This window comes from Apostichopus japonicus, chromosome 16 (assembly GCF_037975245.1).
Source record: "Apostichopus japonicus isolate 1M-3 chromosome 16, ASM3797524v1, whole genome shotgun sequence".
NCBI classification, from domain to species: domain Eukaryota; kingdom Metazoa; phylum Echinodermata; class Holothuroidea; order Aspidochirotida; family Stichopodidae; genus Apostichopus; species Apostichopus japonicus.
In genome coordinates this window covers 40,827,160-40,850,171 of record NC_092576.1, presented here as the reverse complement: position 1 = coordinate 40,850,171, position 23,012 = coordinate 40,827,160, and the positions used below count along the sequence as shown (strand labels likewise).

The 23,012-nt window shown below is 37.5% G+C and overlaps 1 protein-coding gene across 4 annotated transcripts; it reads left to right on the top strand.

The window, feature by feature from the left end:
- Positions 1 to 2,171: 2,171 nt before the first annotated feature.
- LOC139983749 (cleavage and polyadenylation specificity factor subunit 3-like) lies at positions 2,172 to 22,617 on the top strand. Of its 4 annotated transcripts, none has more exons than XM_071997494.1 (17): positions 2,172 to 2,332; positions 3,357 to 3,420; positions 3,875 to 3,972; positions 4,492 to 4,579; positions 4,876 to 4,916; positions 5,849 to 6,026; positions 6,873 to 6,962; positions 7,664 to 7,814; positions 8,674 to 8,801; positions 9,389 to 9,595; positions 10,524 to 10,670; positions 13,304 to 13,456; positions 14,725 to 14,833; positions 15,910 to 16,109; positions 17,277 to 17,364; positions 17,696 to 17,865; positions 18,976 to 22,617. In XM_071997494.1, the coding sequence occupies exons 1-17, from the start codon at positions 2,262 to 2,264 to the stop codon at positions 19,066 to 19,068; spliced, it is 2,076 nt and encodes a 691-aa protein (XP_071853595.1). In that variant the 5' UTR covers positions 2,172 to 2,261; the 3' UTR covers positions 19,069 to 22,617. The 4 variants fall into 4 exon arrangements, with proteins under 4 accessions (XP_071853595.1, XP_071853596.1, XP_071853593.1 ...); XM_071997495.1 differs by lacking the exon at positions 4,876 to 4,916 and adding an exon at positions 4,728 to 4,768; XM_071997492.1 differs by lacking the exon at positions 4,876 to 4,916 and having other exon boundaries at positions 4,492 to 4,620.
- Positions 22,618 to 23,012: the final 395 nt, after the last annotated feature.

Below are 23,012 nucleotides of genomic sequence, written 5' to 3'. Positions count from 1 at the left end.
CAATGCTTTTAGTCATAAATATAATATCCATAACTTTTATCTGTTTTTACGGACTAATTGTCGCTATTCATAGGGAATGGGAAGCACACATGTATATGAAGCTGAAAATTGTAATGCAATTCATGATCCATTTCAAACCTTGCATACCACACCCAACCTTCTCAATATATTAATATAAGACTTTAACAGGGTCTTCAATTTCTACTCACTCAGCTGCAATTGAGAAGTGGAATAAGGTTCTAGATTTTCTATTAAATGAACAAGATTTTGAAAACCATTTTCCAGTCACTATTCGTTTCGGTAAAAGATAGCAAAATCCACTTTTGTTTTATTCACCGCATTCTTGGCACAAATAGCTTCCTTGCTCGTAATAAGAAGCGAGATAATGCTTTATATGTTCATTTTGTATTAACATGATGAAACAATAATGTAACGTCAGTAGTTATGTCGTTAAAGGGAGTTCTGGTCGCTTGTATGTTTGGACGTTCCTGCGGAGTGAGGCGTAGCGAGATAGATTCAAGCTAGAGAAGGAATGACACACGCTGTGTGGCGTGCATTGCGTACATGTATTTACGAGGTGTTTCGCTCAAGACCCGGCACTCGAATGCCATCCAAAACTAACAACAATTACAGCTGCTACTAAAACTAATAAACATACAAATAACAGAAATAACATTGACATACACAGTCGTCTAGATAATTTCAACATACAAATAAGCTTCACTTGACAATATAGACCATTTACATATAACCGGTAACATGCACTCTTACAACAACTCATTTGTTTTGGGAATGCGAAATAAGCTCGAATTTCAGTTTGGACGTTAAACAGGCGGTGTTTAGTCTTCAATTTCCTTTCTCCAAAAGAGACTTCTTTTTCGGTTAAGTTACTTTTATGCAGTGACATAATGATGAGCCTGGGGGCCCAGGCTCCTGGACCAAAGGGGCCCCCTGTCAGGTGGTCCAAGCAAGGGCGTCCGCAGAAATGTTCACAAGGGGGGGGGGGGGGTGGGTCAGTAGGTTATGTAGGTGTAACACACTACTTGACACTATAAGAGTTCTCTATAAAGGAACTCTAGATACTATCTAAGCGGAGCGTCACCATCGGTTGGCGCGGAGCGTACGACGACATTTCTTTGCCAATAATACTCCTAGATCGTCGGAAAAGACACTTCCCCGGCGTTTCAAGTTGCATTTACACATTAGTTATTTTGAGATCCCATGTCTAAGGATTTTGAGTTTCAGTAATTTCGGTAATGTATTATGGGTCCGTATGCAATGAACATAGCAAGAGAACTGTTGGTTGGGTGAAATCATTGAAATGTCAAATGTTTAACTTTTTTTTTCAATTTTCCGGGCCCTCCCCCTTGCCCCGCCCTGCGGACGCCCATGGGTCCAAGGTCTTAGTATTTATGCAGGATCAATGCAGGGGGTCTTGGTTTAGAACATTTGAATGGCCATTTAGCATTTACACATTGTTTCCAGCTGACAAATATGTTTTAATGCTAAAATACATCAAGAGAAATGACGGAACAATACAAACAATTTTGTAACTATATACCATGGAATGAGGATTGAGGAATTCGGCTTCTGGATACATCTTATAAGTTGTATGAGTGAAGAAAAACATTCAGTCTTGCATGAACTTATCTTTCCCAGTAAAAACGGGCCCTCCCTATCCAAAGAGGTACCCCTTTTCTGTGCATCAGTATAGCGGGGGCCCCTTTTGGTAGGGGCCCCGGCTCAGCACGGTTCGAGTACATATGAGTTACGCTACTGCTTTTATGACCTTATAACTTTTTGATCTTCCACATAAAATATTACATTTTTCATAAACAAAAATGAGAGAAGAGGATTTAACATGCAACGAATTTTAGCACCAGTTGAAATTTCTTTTTTCAAGTGAAAAATACAATTTCCAAATAGTATCAGGTCCTATGTAAGTTATGAGCTCTTAAATCAGCACAAGTTCTTGCTTGTTCTTATTCAACAAATGCTTTTCATTCGGATTCTTGCTTGTTCTATAAATTATGTCATCTTTCCTTTTCTTCTTGGAAGTTTGAAAAGACTTTATTGAAATTACAAACGCTATGCAAAGATGATTTCAATCAAATGGTAGCGAAAATTGCTATAAGATGGAAGATTTTGGCTCAATTTGCGTCCAACAGATACTATGAATTACAGCGCTATCCATGAACCTATGCCATGAACCGAGTTGACCATAAAACATATGACCAAGTGTTCTTAACAGCTTGATCAATATGGCGGAAAAAAGGAAAACTGATGCTCAAATTCCAGAGGAGGAGACAGACCGCTTAATTATACGTCCTCTGTGAGTTTATTAGACGAGGCTTAGTAGATATGAGGGTTGTCAGTGGTCGGGCTCACATGATTTACATAGCCTAACGTGCCGTCAGAGTTTCAGCATGTACAGTTTATGAAGGCATACGTAACATTAGGCCCATCTAAACTTTTACTGTCCCTGTAGTGTAGGCTGTAATGCTGCCACTCATGCCACCATGGTAGTACAACCCTATGCAACAAGGCTATGTTCCTACCACACACTAGGTGTAGAATGTCACAATGTAAGGCACTTGCTAAGAAATACTACTGGCTTTTTAGCCAGCATTTTAGTAGCCTGAATTTCGAGGCTCGCAGACATCAATATATCAGGTATGTTGTGCTAATTTATCTTAGGCAATTAGTTTTAATTTATTGGCCCAAGGAAATTTGTCTCATATATAACCCTACCATAGGCCTAACCTATAGAAAATTCTAAGTTGCAGTCTGAAAAGATGCAAACCCCTAACACATATTGTGGATCTGAAGCCAACATAATTGGAACCCAGTTCATGTCCATCATCACCAGTTGTTTTATTTTGGAAAATACCATTCGATAATAGGTTGGCATCAAGTTTATCAATGGTTAAAGCCTAAATGGTCGGCATAGGTTACAGATTAATAATTATAATATAAATGATATTAATTCACTACATTAAAATAGGTTAGGGATATGAAGTGTCGCACTCAAAATAATTTGAGAATGACAAAAATATTGTTAGATTTTAAACAAATACAAAACACCCCTACTTAATACTGGAATCTATACCAACTGGCGACCAATGAGACATGATCCTTTTAAACCCATGCCATGTCCTACGTGTCGCTCCAATAACTATTTTATTTCTAATATCACTTTGATTTCTTATCACTGTTATTTCTAATATCACTTTTGCAGATTATATACTAAGAAAACTGATGCACTTCAAAGCTTCGAAAATGATGTATTGTGAAATCCATACAGTTAATCTTTTTCTCTCCAATGAACACCCAGATCTTTTTCTCTTCACCTTCAGGGGAGCTGGTCAAGAAGTGGGCAGGTCATGTATCATGTTGGAATTTAAAGGCAAAAAGATTATGGTGAGTAGATTAAAAGCAACTTGTAATATGTACAAATAAACTACACAGTGAATATTTGGGTACATTAGGTGTGATAAATGGTGTGTGTGGATTTTGGGGGGGGGGGCGCTTTTCAGTCATAGTTTTTCATCAAAACTATGTTAGTGTCTTTCTTTTGATGCAAATTAAAGGTTCCAATATATTTAATTGGCTTAGATTGATATCCATTTGATACATTTGTTGTTGGCATTCATTAGCAGGCCTAGACTAGACAGCTTGTTGTGTGATCCCTAACTCAAACTACACTTTCAGGGTTTTTTCCCCTACAAGTCAGGCACATGTCTGCCTAAGTGTGTAATCTTTTATTTGATGAAAGTGATTGACTGGAGAAATGTAAGTCATTGTTTATTGGTATCCGTTATCTATTATTATCTATTGTTAGCCATTGTTATCTATTGTTATCTATTGTTATCAGCTTGACTGTGGTATCCATCCAGGTCGCGAGGGCCTCGATTCTCTTCCGTTCTTCGATATGATCGATCCCGAGGAAATAGACTTACTCCTTATCAGCCAGTAAGTGAAATCAGTTTTAATTATAATTTGTGATCCTCCCTCACTTACCTGTCTACACAACCACAGCACTCTTATTCCTCTCTGTCCAGAGCTTAAATTACTCAAAGAGTACATAGTTCTCATTTTTGTCTTCTATATCATCTTAGACTGACATTCTTTGTTTTCTGAAATGGACAATAAAGTTTCTATCTATCTATCTAATTCTGGAATGCAATTTAATTATTTTAACAGGTATCAGCCAAAGTGTGCACATTACAGTGAGTTATGTTTGAATAAAGCACATTCCTCCTGAAGGAACGTAGTTCTGTTTTTCTTAAAAAATTAAAAACCAAACAAATGATGTATAATTAAAAATCAGGTAGGTGTTATAAGCATGATGATCAGGTATATGACATTTTACAGCACTGGTGAAATGTTTTGATTTCAAAGATACCTTAAAGTAATGATACAAATTTTACTTAGTGGTTGCATAAAATTTAGTTTTTTCATCGTTACTTATATTTTATCATCCTTGTTTAGTTTCCATTTAGATCACTGTGGAGCTCTGCCATATTTCTTGAAGACGTCCAACTACAGAGGTCAAGTCTACATGACCCACGCCACCAAGGCTATCTACAGATGGTTACTCAATGATTATGTCCGGGTTAGGTGAGTATTATTAATATCAGCCATGCTACCAAGGCTATCTACAGATGGCTACTTAATGATTATGTCAGGGTTAGGTGAGTGTTATTAATATCAGCCATGCTACCAAGGCTATCTACAGATGGCTACTTAATGATTATGTCAGGGTTAGGTGAGTATTATTAATGTCAGCCATGCTACCAAGGCCATCTACAGCTGGTTACTTAATGATTATGTCCGGGTTAGGTGAGTATTATTAATATCAGTTATGCTACAAAGGCCATCTACAGATGGCTACTCAATGATTATGTCAGGGTTAGGTGAGTATTATTAATATCAGCTGGTTTATTGACCAATTAATTGGTTGTAAATTTATAAAGAATAAATAAAATGAACATAAGATAAAAGAAGAAATTAGAGATAAAGTGATGCAAGTGCAACATTATTAGAAGGAAAAGAAAAAAAATGCATTGGTCTGTCTAAAAGGAATTCAGTCGATAAGAAGGGTTATGGGTGAATCCATTTACTGTTGTTTCCCCTTTAAGTGCCTCTGGTGACAATTAACCTTTGTTCATTCCAAAGTGAGATCCATATATGGTAACCTTAGCATCAGGGCACCACATACCCCTAATCTAATGTATACTTGTTCATAAGTATTCCATCCCCTGCTCCCCCATCCCTTTCAACTCTTTGCAAGTATAGTTTATATTAGACTAGGTACATTTCCATGGTAGATACTTGTGCAAGACACATTACTGTAAACTGCTTGTACTGAAATAGATCCTGATTTTAGATGGCAGGAGGGGGGGGGGGGGAGGGCAATCAAGTTAGTTTTTTTTTTCTGAGTTGTTAGAACAGTGTATAAGTAAGGAAAATAATCATGACAAGAACTGAATGGTTTTATTGGCAACAAAATTAAAAAAAAAAGTGTCATCTTTATCTTGCTGGCATCGTAATTGTACTTTTGATATTTTTAGCTGTTCAAGTGTTGCTTCTTCCATTTTAAGGCAGTGTTTATCGTCATAAATAAAAAACTACGGTCAAATACATATGTATGTCTTATTGACAATTAAAAGTTGGCCCAGTTTACACTGTACATGCAGCAGTGACTCCCCATAGTGACTTGATTTAGTTGAGTCGAAAATTGGTTTGGTATGTGGTATGATATAGTGTTGTGTGATGGAGGACTTGGAAAATGTCATACCCCAAACACTCGACTCTTAAGATACTCCTTCTGGGTTTTTATTTCCAGTAATCTCACATCGGAGAAAATGTTGTACTCTGAAGCAGACCTGATCACCAGCATGGACAGAATTGAGACGGTCAACTTCCACCAGGAAGTGGAGGTCAACGGAATCAAATTCTGGTGTTACAACGCTGGACACGTCCTGGGTGCGGCTATGATTATGCTGGAAATAGCTGGTGTTAAGGTAGGTGTTGTGGTGACACCCTCTGGTAATTTAAAAATACTCCTGCGTTGTTACAATCGTATTGAGAGTGATAAATATTAGTTTAGCTATAAATTTGTTCTAGTGATGGTTTGATAGTGCTGTAGGAATAGTATGATGTGTAGATGAGTGTTTAAGTACTAGGAAGGTGGATAAGTTAAGGATAAGGTGAGGTTGTGTGTGGTCAAGTAGATGTTAAGGCCTAGCTATTATACCGTTGAAGAAAATTGGTAGGTCAAAAATTTGTTGTTGTTGGTATTTTGTGATATTTTTTAAATTGTTGTTATTTTTGTTTTCTTTTTATGAAAGTGTAAACATTTATGTGAAGATGAATGTTAAGATAGGTAATGAGGATATTCTGCAGAGTTGTAAAAGAGATAAGTGGTTGTATAATAATTACTGGTGTTAGAGTTAAGTAAACATAATATCTGTATAAATTAACTTTATGTACTCTATCGTAGAGGTTTTTGAGGAATGATAAACACTGTTCCCAAAGAAGTTAGAACATCGTCTTTTTAACTAAAGTGAATTTGGTGGGAATCGGAATATATGGCCCCATATGAGGGGATGGGGGAGGGGTGGGAAAGGGAGCCAGTGGGACCATGCTGCCAGTAATATACTCAGTGCTGATTTTTGTGCAGGCTTGATGTCACCATGGTGCCACTTTTAACACCACTAAATAAACATTGGTCTTACTCCTACCTCTCCTCCCCTCCCCCAAGCCCCATCCCCTTTTAATTTCAAACTGGTTCGAGGCATCATTGGAATAAAGTCATTGAATGAAAGAGAAGCTAGTTCAATGGTTAATCTCTCCTTCCTTCTCTATAGATTCTCTACACTGGAGACTTCTCACGCCAGGAGGACAGACATCTCATGTCCGCAGAAATACCAAACATCAAAGCAGATGTCCTGATTACGGTGAGTCAGGGTCAACCTTTACCGTAGGCCTGACAGTTTTAAATTGGCCGCATGAGTGTGAATGTCAAACAGTTGAAACTGTTTCTTTCATACATTGCTAGATATCTTGCTAGTAATTTCAGGACTGAAACTCACATCTTATAGGAGGGTGAAGGAGAGACCTGATCCATTTGGTCCTCCAAGGCTGTGCTAGCCTACTAGGGATGCACCGGATATCCTGACCGGCTGGATTATCTTGCTGGATCATGAAAAAATTATCCATTTCCAGTTATAGCCAGATCTACCCAAACAGATCAGACAGGACTTTTATTCAATGTCAGTTTCATGATTGTTTTCTCTTATTCCATTTAGCCTTGGAAAAACCCAGTCCGGCCGGATTTTGTGAAAGATCCGGCCAATTCAGTTGTAGACGGTTCCAAAAATTTTGATCCATGGCATCCCTAAGTTTGTTGGTTCGTGGAAACTTTTCAGTAAAATGACTGTAAAATCAGTGTTAACTTCTCTCATCTACTTCCTGAATCATGAGTAACTGCAGAGAATTATTTATCAGGTATTGCAAAGATAGAAAAAAAATGATACTCAAATATATACAGTAGTTATTGCTTAATGAAGATACTATTTTGTTATATTTTATAAACATTACAAAACTAAACTTAATTCCCTGGTAACAGACTTCCAAAATATCGTTTTTTTTTTCTCAGGAATCCACCTACGGTACTCATATCCATGAAAAGAGGGATGAAAGAGAGACAAGATTCACCAGCACAGTCCACGATATTGTCAACAGAGGAGGGCGCTGTTTAATTCCTGTTTTTGCCCTTGGCAGGGCACAAGAACTCTTGCTTATACTTGGTGAGTTTAACAAAAAATTATTTGGTTCAATTTTGTAGCTTCTTGTATGGCTCAAAAATAATTTTTTTTTGTTAATTTAAGTTATTTCAACATACTTTTATCAGAAGTGAATTCTCTGGGTTGTCAGCTGGATTGGTTAAGGTGGTCAAACCCTGACAAACACGTTGAACAACAAGCCTACATGGGCGGGAAATACGCAGAATCGGCAGCTTTACAATTTTCTCATTAAAATGTTAATGAAAAAGCAAACATTTTACTTACCCGTTCTTACCAGTAAAACATTTTTCTGACATTTTACTGGCCCAGGGCCAACAGGCCAGTGGTAGTGTCAAGTTTTCGTGAAAATCTGATTTTTCTCTCCAAAATCTGATTTTTTAGGATATTCAGTCTGTTTTTTTGTGTCAAGAGGTTGGCATCTCTGCAGATGGATAAACAATTCCTTGACTGTGAATGCAACAACTGTCTGATCTGTTTCTTTTACTCTAAAATATTGTTCACCCAACTTTTGTCATAAATTACATTTTGACAACCTTAACAGAAATCGGAAGCACGATGAAACCGGAACAAAATTTTCTTTCAAGGGAACAGAAATGCTTGTAGACCCCCCTTGTCTTTCCCTCCCCCTCCCCACTCTCCTACCCCTCCCTCTTCTCCCTCCTACACACACAGACACATCCCACCTACTTCACTTAGTTGAAATTTGCCAAATGCTACTTTCATCAATCTTGTTGATCTAGTTTCTAATTAGTCAAATGGATTTAAACTGAATCTATTAGATTCTATTGGCACAGACTTCTCAAGTTTAAGAGATATAAAGCATACTAGATTCCAATTGGTTGGATTATGTTTCTCTCTTCAGATGAATATTGGGCCAACCATCCCGAACTTCACGACATTCCTGTTTACTATGCATCGGCGCTGGCCAAGAAGTGTATGTCAGTTTACCAGACCTACATCAATGCGATGAATGATAAGATTAAACGACAGGTAATTTACTTTAAAATATCACTAATAATAGTTATAACAAGAAAGGATGTACAATATGCACATATCCACTTTGCAGTGTGCTCATGATGTAGAAAAAATAATATCAAACAAGGGACAGACAAAACATAAACAATAAAAATAACTTAGAATTTAAGGTATGTTATCAAAATATCATGAATGCTTTGGTCATAAATGTTGTGATAGTTTAATTCAACAGAATCTGTTGAGTACAGATTGTGTTTCCTATATCTATTTCAGAGCATATGCCTTAAGAAAATGTTAAATGGTCTGTAATACTCCTTTAAGGAAAAGTTGAAACGCTTTTCAACCTTGTTTAAATTTTTTTCACAGAAATTTACAAAAATATCATGCAAATATTTTTGAAATTAAATGAATCCCATCATTAAATATGAATTAGTTTCATTGTCCCAAAACATTGTACAATCCCTTTCAAATATGGAGAAGGTGTGGAGCTGTTTGAATATTGTCAGCAAGAACCCTGAATTTTACGATAAGTGACATATTTTCCATTTTCCCTCCTTCCTATTATTTGTCTTTTCGCATTATTTTTCCATCCTTCTCGATAGATTAACATCAGTAATCCGTTTGTATTCAAACACATTTCCAATCTGAAAGACATTGATCATTTTGATGATGTGGGTCCCTCCGTCATCATGGCTAGTCCTGGTATGCTGCAGAGTGGTCTGTCCCGGGAACTCATGGAAAACTGGTGCACGGACAGGAGGAACGGAGTTATCATATCTGGGTACTCGGTGGAGGGAACACTAGCAAAGGTTAGTTATAGGTTGGTTAAGGAAAGGTTTGCAGGGGAGTAGGGGGGTGGTGAAAGTTACCACTTCTGGGTACTCTGTGGAGGGTACACTAGCAAAGGTTAGTTATTGGTTGGTAAAGAAAGGTTTGCAGGGGAGGAGGGGGGGGGGGGGTGATAAAGGTTATCATATCTGGGTACTCGGTGAAGGGTACACAAGCAAAGGTAAGGTATTGGTTGGTAAGGTAAGGTTTGAAGGGGAGGGGGGAGGTGGGGGGTGACGAAGGTTATCATTTCTGGGTATTCTGAGGAGGGTACACTAGTAAAGGTTAGTTGTTGGGTGGTAAGGTAAGGTTTGCAGGGAAGGGGGGGGGGGGGTTGAGGGGGTGATGAAGGTTATCATTTCTGGGTACTCTGAAGAGGGTACACTAGCAAAGGTTAGTTATTGGTCGGTTTATCTCTGGCTTGTGAGTGATTGGTTGGTTCGTACGGATATCAGAAGTTGTGAATTTGTGGGGAAAGTTTGGCAGGGGGGTGATGAAGGTTGTACAGTTGGTGCACTGCTTGTAGACATGGGGTCATCATTTAGTGTACCTTAGTAAGAGTTCATTCTTGGATTGTGCAAGTAAGATTATTCTTGGGTATAAATTGGTCCACCAACAGAGAAATTGTTCACCATACCGGAAGGCCCATTATTAGACTTACGGGTCATAATTTGGGAGCCCTTGAATAGTATATTTAGCAGGAATAACCTACCACTCTTGAGAAAGTGGGATGGGGTGGAGGTGGGGGAAAGTGGGATGGGGTCGAGGTGGGGGCAAAGTGGGATGGGGTGGGGGCAAGGGAAGGGGGGGTTTTCATGGTTATGCAGGAAGGGTGAGGAGGATATTAATTATTGTCCATTATTCTACCAGCATGTCAGCCAATCATCACTTAATCCTCTTCCCTCCCAGCATATCATGTCTTCACCCGAAGAGATCGTCACAATGACAGGTCAAAAACTCCCGCTGAAGATGTCCGTGGATTACATCAGTTTCTCTGCTCATTCCGACTACGAACAGACCAGCGAGTTTATCCGCACCCTGAAACCTCCTCACGTGGTGAGCACAAAATATGCAAAATTACATCTCTTAGACAGACATGAGAATATCCATTATTTCTTTTCTACTTCAGGGACAAAAAATATTATCCTAACACACTGTAGCATATGCAAACTAGAGCCTATACTGCAATTTTTGCAAAGTTCCATGGGTTTTTTTTTTACACCAGGCTCATCCCTGGTTAGAGAAGAATGTTGATCATCTGTAAGAATGCTTGACCTAGTTTGGATGTGATTTGATGCTAATTGAAATAAGAAGATATCACAGGGTTTTGAAAAATGAGTAATATGAGCAGTTACTGGAACAGATTTTAAACGTGCAACAAACTCATGATTCTAAGGAAATTTGAGCATTCTCCTTTTTTTCAAAGGGGTTTTTGGGGGTGGGGGGGAGGGTTGCAATGTGGTGCTCATTAAAGGGTACCATGGTAATTGGTTTCTATTGGTTGCATTAGGCTTGCAAGTTGTATGTTGTTTGTGGTGTTTTACAGATGTCAAAGTTCATTGCATACAGAGGACCTGTTTAGTTTTGATTACATACCAAGCTGGTGAAAGTTTGTTTCAGTATTCGGCATAGTAGGTTCACAGATAAACTTGTTGTTGTCTGTAGATTTCAACCTTTTGATTCCTGCCGCAAAGACAATGGTTTTGATTCGACTGTTAATGAGTTATAATTAACAAATTTAATAATATTGTTTGTATTATCATTACCCAGGGGCAGTGCTATGCAATTCACAGTCTGGGTGGGAGTGGTGGTTGGGGAAGAAATATAATGTTCCAACTTCCATGTTTGTTCCATTAAGGGGGCGTGGGGTAGGGTTGGGCGATATATCGAAAAATATTATTATCGCGATAATTTTTTTTCCATGACGATATTTTTTGAGGATTGAACAAATGACGATAATTTCTTGTGAAAGAAATTTGAAATAGATGTAGAAAAAAAATTCTCCGTTTTATGTGTAAATGTTATTCTAGCATTCCATGGTTAAGACAGTTGAAAAGAAATATTTTCTCAACTTCATTTACTGACTTTTGAACTTCGTAAAAACCCGTTCTTTACAACATTGACTGTATAGAGAACAAAACTCTGAAAATCAGTAGAGAAATTACCAATTGTGTACGAAAAGTAAGTTGGTACACCTTTCTAATTTTACGAAAGATCGAGCAAAATACTTTCGAAAAATTCACGCGAAACTGGCATATCGTGCTAAATGCAACAAATGTCATGTAAACAAGGCTCTAGTGCACCCATTTATGAATAAACCATAAGACCACATATGGTGTAAAGCGGGGGAAAGAAAGTATTTTCTAGAATTTCTAAAAAAAAAAAAATAATAATAATATCCTACCATAGTTAAGTGTGTAGTAAATAGCCTAACCACTTCGTCGGTTACGGAACTTACGTAACAACAAAAACACAACTAATTGTATTTTGCGAAGTTGACGATTTCTACAAGGCCATGGAAACAATATTTAGCATTAAGTTAATCACGCCTGGTGGCCTAAAACATGGAATTACAAGGTTTACTTTCATAAAGATGGCCATATACTGTAGCTATTAGGGCCTTGATATCGTGCTATGTCTGTATGGTATAGACTGTGCCTCGTGTATAAGGGGAAATAGATTGTTTTGTTCATGCGGAGGAGTCGGTTGGCTTGAGGTGTGTTTTACTTACCTTAATGTTACGGGGATATTTACCTACTTTCCTTGAACGTCTAAGATAATATTTCGCATAACTTTACGGATCCTTTACTGACTGACCTAATTAATTCTAGAGTGGAGCCAAAAAAGTTTACTCCTTGAAAAGTTTTTTGGAACCGTGCCAAAAATGTTAACAAACAGGTGTTAGACAGGGGGGTTGTTTTGCAAGGTACTGTACCTGAGAAAATTTGAAGCACATTGTAGCCTACCGTGATATTTAAGTACGGTTGCACTGCAGTTGTAAACTGATTGTTAGGCAATCTAGAAACGGGGCTTTGCCGAACGTAGTTTGTTTCATAATATCGACAGTTTTGTAAGTTAAACTTTATAAAGATTGTAAGACATATTAATTCTCTTTTCATTTTATCACATAATATAGCTACTCTAACTTGTCATTTTAAAACTTTCATCAGTTTCGTGACAATTTAAATTCATAAAGTTAGTCAGTATTTTGAATCCTCAATTGCGAATTTTTTATCGCCAGACACGCAAAAATACTTAACTTTTCCGGGGGCCTTCGCCCCTAGACCCCCACAAGGGGTTCCCCCCTTGACTCCAACGGGGCTCTAAGGCGGGCCCTGAACCCCACGCCATTATGCTTGGTATGTTTGCTGCGCGAAAACACCGGTGGGAAATCGGCAGTTGTTTTTAGTGTGTTCGCGAACACACTAAAAACAACAAGAAAAAATTATCGTAATTATCGAAATATCGCGATAATTTTTGAACTATTTATCGTGACATTAAAAAGCAAATATCGCCCAACCCTAGCGTGGGGTATGGTAAACCATTGCACAGTTACACACTCAGGTAGACTCAGAAAAGTAAATTTTAAAGACCAGAAGGGGGGGGGAGGGGATATGGAGGAAGAATATTTTCTCTCCTAAGCTGTCATACATGGTATCACCACTGTAAATTCCTCTTCCTATCAACAGGTGCTCGTTCATGGTGAAGCCAACGAAATGAGTCGTTTGAAAGCGGCTATTTTGAGGGAGTACGAGGATGACCCAGAGTATCACATACAGGTCCACAATCCCAGGATTACTCAGGCCGTGGAACTTTACTTCAGAGGAGAGAAAATGGCCAAGGTAAATCATTGAGTGATTATTCAGAGCCAAGAACTGGTTTAAAGACAATGAAATTATTAATTTACTTAATAGGAGAAGTCTGTACATTCTACTTCAGCAGTTTATCTTTGTGGAGTAATTCATGTTTGGTCGATTGACCACCAAATACTCTGATGGATATTTAGTCTGAAAAATATTTGTACCAGGTGCATGTGCAAATGTAGGACCAGGGGTGCCCTGCCATACCCTTCCTATCACCATCAGTCGAGGAAAAATCTTCAGTTTACAAAACTCAGAAGTATTTATGAGTACAATATTTCACAATATTTCATTAGAGCTAATTGTAGATCATCATCATCATCATCATCATCATCATCATCATCATCATCATCATCATCATCATCATCATCATCATCATCATCATCATCATCATCATCATCATCATCATCATCATCATCATCATCATCATCATCATCATCATCATCATCATCATCATCATCATCATCATCATCATCATCATCATCATCATCATCATCATCATCATCATCATCATCATCATCATCATCATCATCATCATCATCATCATCATCATCATCATCATCATCATCCTCCTCCTCCTCCTCCTCCTCCTCCTCCTCCTCCTCCTCCTCCTCCTCCTCCTCCTCCTCCTCCTCCTCCTCCTCATCATCATCATCATCATCATCATCATCATCATCATCATCATCATCATCATCATCATCATCATCATCATCATCATCATCATCCTCCTCCTCCTCCTCCTCCTCCTCCTCCTCCTCCTCCTCCTCCTCCTCCTCCTCCTCCTCCTCCTCCTCCTCCTCCTCCTCCTCCTCCTCCTCCTCCTCCTCCTCCTCCTCCTCCTCCTCCTCCTCCTCCTCCTCCTCCTCCTCCTCCTCCTCCTCCTCCTCCTCCTCCTCCTCCTCCTCCTCCTCCTCCTCCTCCTCCTCCTCCTCCTCCTCCTCCTCCTCCTCCTCCTCCTCCTCAGCATCAGCATCAGCATCAGCATCATCATCATCATCATCATCATCATCATCATCCTCATCCTCCTCCTCCTCCTCCTCCTCCTCCTCCTCCTCCTCCTCAGCATCAGCATCAGCATCAGCATCAGCATAATCATCATCATCATCATCATGATTACAATAATTGCCTATTGTCCATTATACACTGTAGGCTTCTCTCACCTCTATATAACAGGAAATAATGTCAAGTGTAAGTAATATCTATGTGTCAACATTTCAATATTTCCTGTTTTGTTTTTCTTTCCTGTACAGGTGATGGGTAGTCTAGCAGTTACAGCACCGAGTCATAACCATAAAATATCTGGCATTCTGGTCAAGAGGAACTTTAACTACCATATCATGTCACCGAAAGACTTAGCAGGTAATTAATAAAATACAACCTGGCAAAGCCTCCCCCCTCCCCCACAGGGTTGAGGTCCAAGGACTGGGGGGGCAGGAATCAGACCAACCTCTAGTGCTGCCATGGCAACCAACCCCCTCCCCATCCTCTCTGTTGTTGGGACCCTTTCTAGATTTCATTAGATGGATAAGTGATTCTTATTTTATGATAAATCATGTTGACTTTTAAAGATTGACCAAGTCCAGGATGACAGTCAAACATATATCTGTCCTTTAGAATTTCAAAGTGCTACCAGTCACATGAACTGTTTACAGTATATGGTCCAGTCACACACATGACCTGTTTACAGAATAAGGTCTCCTTTAAAAATGCTGGGATATACCAAATGACTATTTGCAAAGTTTCAGTGCAATTGGAGAGTTGGAAGGGATGGGGTTGGGGGGTGGGGGCGGGTGTGTATTATGTGGTGAGGTACTTCTAGTCATTTTTATAAATTTCATGTATCGTTCTAGCACTTTCTTCAGTGAGCATTTTCCACCCATAGGTAATTTAGTGGCAGCTTACTGCCTTATTTGGGGGGGGGGCGGGGGTGGTAGGGTTGGGTTCGGTGAGGTGATGGGGTAGGGTGGGTGTGAGATGAAGTTTTCCAAGTGGAACATAGATAGAATATGGGGAAAGCTGCAATTTTTTTTATTTGGTTGATAAGGGTGATATTTAAGGGTCTTGATTGATGTTTGAAACTTGGTTACCCAAGTCCCAGATGTCAAAATCTCTTGTTGGACATAGCTGCCAGGTTAGGATGCCGATATATAAATATGATAATTTTTTATTTATTCTGGTTTCGCAGTATTGTCAACATACCAACCGAAATGTAGAAAAGACATGTATTTCTCTTTTGCATTATAAGTCCATGTTTGAAATCATTACCCATACTGCATCAGTTTTATTGACAACCTCATAAAAAAAAAATGTTTGGAGTTAGAGAGGGCTGTGTTAATTACATGACTAAGATAGTTACGTCCCTAACGAGAAACTCAAAACACGCTACGGGGTATCGTTTCCAAGTTTTAATTGTGGTCCTCATGTCACTCCAACAGACTACACAGATCTGAAAGTCAGTACGATCACGCAACGGATGAGCGTGTCTTATTCAGCACCACTGTCGTTACTCACCCACTATCTAATACAACTCTGTGGACAGGTAGAATACATCACAGTCAATGAGAAGTCCGCCCTCAAGGTCTTTGAGAACATTACAGTGATCCACGAACCTCAACAAAACATTGTCATTCTAGAGGTAAGGGATCCTTTACTTGTTTTTGAATTTTTTTGTCTTTTATAAAAGAAGAGGTAACAGAAAAATGCAGATAGTTGGGACTAAGTTGCTCTTATGCTAGTAACACTGTATACTATCATATGATGCTTCAAAGCACTTGCACTGACAGTACGAACAGTTCCTAGCGTTTATGTGATTCTAGTGCTAATACCACTCTATACTGTCCTCCCACACCATGCTTCAAAGCACTCGTACTGACAGTGTGAACAGTTCCTAACCTTTATCTGATTCTAATGCTAATACCACTCTATACTGTTCTCTCATACCATGCTTCAAAGCACTCGTACTGACAGTATGAACAGTTCCTAACCTTTATCTGCTTCCAATGCTTATACCACTCTATACTGTAATCTTATACCATGCTTCATTGCACATGTATTGACAGTATGAACAGTTCCTAACTTTAATCCGATTCTAGTGCTTAAACCACTCTATACTGTAATCTCATACCATGCTTCAAAGCACTCGTACTGACAGTATGAACAGTTCCTAACCCTTATCTGATTCCTAATTGCTTATACCACTCTATACTGTAATCTTATACCATGCTTCATCGCACATGTAGTGACAGTATGAACAGTTCCTAACTTTTATCCGATTCTAGTGCTTAAACCACTCTATACTGTAATCTCATACCATGCTTCAACTGACAGTATGAACAGTTCCTAATCTTTAAAAAAAAATATTAATAAATTAATTTATAAATAATTTTTATGTAATATTTTTTTTTATAATAATATTTCTATGTAATAATTTTTATATAATTATTTAATAAATTTAAATAAGTATCTTTGATTTTTCATAAAATTAAATCTCTGTTGAACATTTGCTCTGCATATCACAACACTACTTTGATTTGTAATTTGTTTGTTGTTTTATTTTGTTTGTATCTGTGTTCCTAATCGTTAAAAAAAATATTAATAAATTAATTTATTAATAATTTTTATGTAATATTTTGTTTTATAATAATATTTCTATGTATAAATTTTTATATAATTATATAAAATTTAAATAATTATCTCAATTTTTTAATAAAATCAAAGTCTCTGTTGAAAAGTTGCTCTGCATATCACAACACTACTTTTATTTGTAATTTGTTGTTTTATTTTGTTTGTATCTGTGTTCCAGTGGACGGCCAATGCTGTTAATGACATGTACGCTGATGCCATCATCGCAGTGCTCATGAAGGTATCATCCGATCCAAAATACCAGAAAGGTAACATCTTTATCAATCACAGGGCAGGGAGAGTGATTTCAAAAGTGTTCTATCTCACTGAGACAGTTAATTATCTAACTTTCCTCAATCCCCGGGCAAGGTGCTTGGATGCAGGAAAATAGCTTTGAAAACTTCCAGCAGTTTCTTTACGGGTATTGCTTGATGACCTTTCACCTTGGTAATGAAACACAGTAATCATGGGATAGTTTCGTCTTGGATTCTGATCTGCATTCTGCTATAAAACAACTATTGCAGTTTAAAGATTTTACAATTTTTTTTATTTTTTTGCAGTTTAAAGATTTTTCAATTTTTTATTTTTTTTAATTTTTAGTGAAGAGGTTGCCCGAGAAGAATGACCCTGTGGTGTTTGCTGAGAGGGTTAGCAAACTACTTGGTGATGTCTTTGGCCCAGAGAATGTGACTTGCATTGGTCCACACATGAATAACTTCAGGGTGGGCTTGGAGAGTGGGAAGACAGCCATACTTGAACTGGAGACAATGGTAAGTTAAACCACGAAAATACATACGTTTTTTTATGAAACTTTGCTGTGAGTGATGAGAAATCTCTTTATTTCTAATTTGGTAATAGAAAGGTTTGAAGTGTTACTGTAGATGAAACCCTCATTGGCACTTGTTTTAAAGGGAGATTTATTTGACGAAAGAGAATACATAGGTAATGAGTGAGAATACATAGGTAATGAGAGAATACATAGGTGATGAGTGAGAATACATAGGTAATGAGAGAGAATACATAGGTAATGAGTGAGAATACATAGGTTAAGAGAGAGAATACATAGGTGATGAGTGAGAATACATAGGTAATGAGAGAGAATACATAGGTAATGAGAGAATACATAGGTAATGAGTGAGAATACATAGGTAATCAGAGAGAATACATAGGTAATGAGAGAGAATACATAGATAATGAGAGAGAATACATAGGTAATGAGAGAATACATAGGTAATGAGTGAGAATACATAGAGTGATCAGAGAGAATACATAGGTAATGAGTGAGAATACATAGGTTAAGAGAGAATACATAGGTGATGAGTGAGAATACATAGGTAATGAGAGATAATACATAGGTAATGAGAGAGAATACATAGGTAATGAGTGAGAATACATAGGTAATGAGTGAGAATACATAGGTAATCAGAGAGAATACATAGGTAATCAGAGAGAATACATAGGGAATGAGAGAATACATAGGGAATGAGAGAGAATACATAGGGAATGAGAGAATACATAGGTAATGAGAGAGAATACATAGGTATTCGGCTATATGTCCAGATACAGTATAGTAAACTACACATTTCCTACTGCCCTTTCCTATACAACTCTCCCTAACACCTCCACCCCAATAAATGACATTTCTGTATGAAGCCATAGTAAATTAGTTGCCAAGGGGGGCATCATGGTTCAAATATGGAGTAAGTTAAAAGGCATCATTTAAAGGGCATCATTTTCTTGTGACACTTGTTCAATTCTATCACCATGGTAACAGGTTATGTTGGTTTACTGCCTCTGTTGTTGTTCCTGTTTCCTTGTTCACCAAACTGTCAAAAACAATTCACAAAGAGTCATTTTATTTTGTTATTTTTTTTATTCAGGAGGTTCAGAGTGATGATGAATCAATGAAAAAGTTGATAGAGACCTGCTGTGCAAGACTACAAGAGGCCATTGAACCCAGCACATTAAAATGATGTTGTTGAATCCATGTAGGAGATTGTCATATGCCAGGATCCTTTGACTACAAGAGACCATTGAACCCAGCACATTAAAATGATGTTGTTGAATCCATGTAGGAGATTGTCATATGCCAGGATCCTTTGACCACAAGAGGCCATTTGACCACATTGCATTTTACTGATTCCACTGAAGTGCATGTTGAAGAACATTACATGTTATGATCCTCTGTGGTCCAACAAGCTCTGTGATGTGTGGTGGTCGCCTGGAGTGGACCTGGTTGAAGAACTCTTTGACATCCTGCCTTAATATGTTGTCATAGAAACAATTATCAAACAACTTATAAGTACAGATGCCACCCATAATTTGGCGTACTAATTCAACCTTGGAAAGTTTGTATGTATGACAATATTCTGTGTGTGTTCCTCAAGGAGTTGACCAGTTTGGTAGTATGAGGGATAAATACTGATTCTAGACCAAATTCCACTGCTTGGGTGAGGGTGTGGAGGAGGAGGGGGGGGGGGAAGGGGAGGAGGTAGGATGGAAGCGGGCAAGTAGTGAGGTCTAAATGATACATGTAAACCCCTCCTAAACCATTCTATGTTATATTTCATGTTTTTACGAATAATTTAAAACCATCCTACCGTACCATAATTCCATAATAATTGTCTTGGAATTTCTAATCCAAAGCATCCCACATTGCAACCAAATATGTTTAATGCAGTAAGACATTAGAGAGAAGACTATTCATACATCCCTCTCTCATAAAATGTTTTATCAGTACTAAGCCTGTTAAGACATACAAAGCCTTTTATAGAAACTCAGTATTGATGTAACTTCTCACCTGAACTGTGATCTAGAGGTCGTACTGCCAGTTTGGCTCTGACATTTTGGTTTGGATGGGGTGAGGGGGGGGGGGGAGGGGGTGAGGGGCAGGTCCCGTAAAAGTGCTGTAATCAAGGGCGGCGGAACCGGGGGGGCACGTGCCCCCCCACTTTTCCTCAGGTTAAAAATGTGCCCTTTTTCTACCAAAAAATTTCTAAATAAAAAAAGAGTTAACAAAGCGAAACCCACGTCGAATGAAATATTTCGGGAATTTTTAAATGTTTACTACCACAGGTGTAGGAGCCCAATTTGAATTGGGGAGGCTGTAACGACTTGCCCGAAAAATATTGCCAAGATTTTTCGCGCGCGTTCAACATGTTAATGTGCACATCATATAGGCATGCGTTGGTTATTACATCGTATGCCAATGACATACAATCATTTGCCGTGATATAACACTTCCAAATTGGTTAGAATTATTGGCAAAGTCGTTACAATAATAATGATCATAATAATATCAGTTTAACCATTGAAAAACACATAGAAAATTATTTTTCTTTCAGTATTTTGACATATTTCATTTGCTTTCATGCATGTATCGATCACGTGTGCAGGGACTTGGACTTTATAATGATTTCACCTCATTTTGTCTTTTTCCTTGTTTCCCAATTTGCACATTAGATATTGCAGTGCTAATATGCATTGTTTCCTTGAGGGGGGGGGGGGGGGGGTGGTGGCGTTGATGGAGTGATGTGTATACGCAAATAAGATAATACAATAAGAGTTATAAAGGGTACTAAATATCAGGCTGCATCAGTCCAATCGAATTTCTGCTAAGTGCCCTTCGACGTTGGTGCCCTCCCCCAGATTAAAAGTGCTTCCGCCGCCCTTGGCTGTAATCCTGTAACAGACGTAATATCAGTATGTTCCATCACTGGAAGGTCATGTATAACTGATTGGCCATTTCTTGGTCTTTTGGCTTAGATCATGTGTAGTATATTCTCATTCAAAGGGACTTGTGATATACAACTGACAATGATCACACAGTCACAGTCTCGACGTAAGGGGACTGGGGGTTGAGAGTGGAGCGGATACGTAGTTTGGGTTTTGTACTCTAGTTCTTTCTTGGTCGACTTTTCTTATAAGAAGTTGTAACAGTACAACCTCTTGTTTTGTTAATATTTTGTAAATTGTTTATTAAAAGACAATACACACAAAAATACAAAAAGTCCAAGTAATGAGTATCTTCTTGTCTGTTTATCCTTTTAAAGTTTGTTATATTTCATTTGTTGAAAAAGAAAAAAAAATCGAAGAAGAAGAAGCAAGAACATTTAAAATAAGATGTAAAGGTCCAGGATTACATTGTAATTAGTAAATGGTTGTTACATTTATATATCAAGCAGTATTTACTGAAAACACACAGTTATCATAATAATAATAATATCATTCAGGCTTAGAATTTATCAAAATATAAACTGATTTTAAAATAAAGGAGTATAAAGGAGAGCCTGCTGATTAAAAACATTTGAGACATGAAGAAAATAAAAAAAAAAAAAAAATTGTTTATGGAATTAGTATTTACTGATCATCAAACTGATTTTAAGGAGGAAAATTTAGTTTGATGAAATTCAAGAATAAACAAAGAAATGCCAGCAACTTAAATATGAACAATATCATGGATTTTATGATTATTTATGGAGATAATAATCAGCAAAGATTTCAATATTATGCCCAGAGATATAAATTGAAATCATCAGGCAGTTTAAAATTATGTTTATTATCTTATGAATATTCATAAATTCATTCATAATAATATTAATAGGAAGGAAACTTTTTTTTTTTAAGATTTGATTCCTAATTAAAGGGACAAGACAAGTGTTAAAATGTCTCTTCTTTCTACTAGACTTCAATTCTCTTTTAAACAATAGCAGCATTCCTCCAATTATCACTCTTAAGAGATATTGAAATATAGTGCATAAGAAATCATAAAATCATAACAAATCATGAAAATGTGAGTAATGCAGATAGACCAACATTATCTAGTCTATGCCATTGTTATTGTGTTTATCAAAAATTAAATCTTTGTAATATTACTTCTAGTGCCAAAAGAATCTCAAAGGGGGGTGAGAGCAGGTCTCCTGGTCCCCCCCCCCCTCCTTGTTAAACCTATCAGAAGTAAACAATTTATGGGGTATTAATACCTGGCAGTTATTGTAGCAATAAATTCTAGCATTCAAAAGTATTGTGCTACAAAATGAAAAAAAGATTCATTCACTAGGGGAAAGCTATAACTTTTGTGCCAAATTCAAATATCATCCGAAAATTGGGAAATCTCAATTTTTCAGAGATAATAGTCTTACAAAATACACTTTAAAATACCTTTATTACTCAACAAAAAAAAACAAACTTTGACCCCAAACAGAGAAGGAAAAAAAATATATTGATAACACATAAATTGATGATATCAAATAAGACCAACAAACTTCCCACACGGTGGCCTGTACGAATTACGACACATGATTAAAACGTAAACGACAGTGTTTTTTAGGTAACCTAGGCATTAGTAAGATTAATTCCAAAGTTTAAACAGATAAAGGCTGCCCATTCAAGACAAAGGAGAAGCAAGCATAATTGAAATATTTTCACCTTTTACACTTAACCAATATACAGTTGATGATTATTATATTACAAGTTTATTTTTCGAATATCACAAATTACGTCATATATAAAAAAAAAAAATATTAAGAAAAACAAAGTATTAAAAAAAAAAAGTGCCAACAAATTACATGTCACATGATTCTGCAATAAAAAAAAAAATGAAAAAAATTCTTATTGAAACATTCAACTTTTTACTGAAACAGAACCGAGACGATCGAAACACTCGTATACTCAACAAAGGACGCAAATATTGAAAAATTACATAGAAAAAAACAAAGACAGCAATATCCACAACATGGATCAGTGCTTATTGTGTAAGGCATACTGTCAATCTATTCACAGTCACACTTTATGTGAGCTTAGTACTTTATCACTTGACTTCTCCATCCAAACCACTTTCAATGATACCATCGTCCAAGGTAGCAAGTTAGTCACAGGTAACGTAATCAGGGTTAAAGTGACCATATTCTTTAGCCAG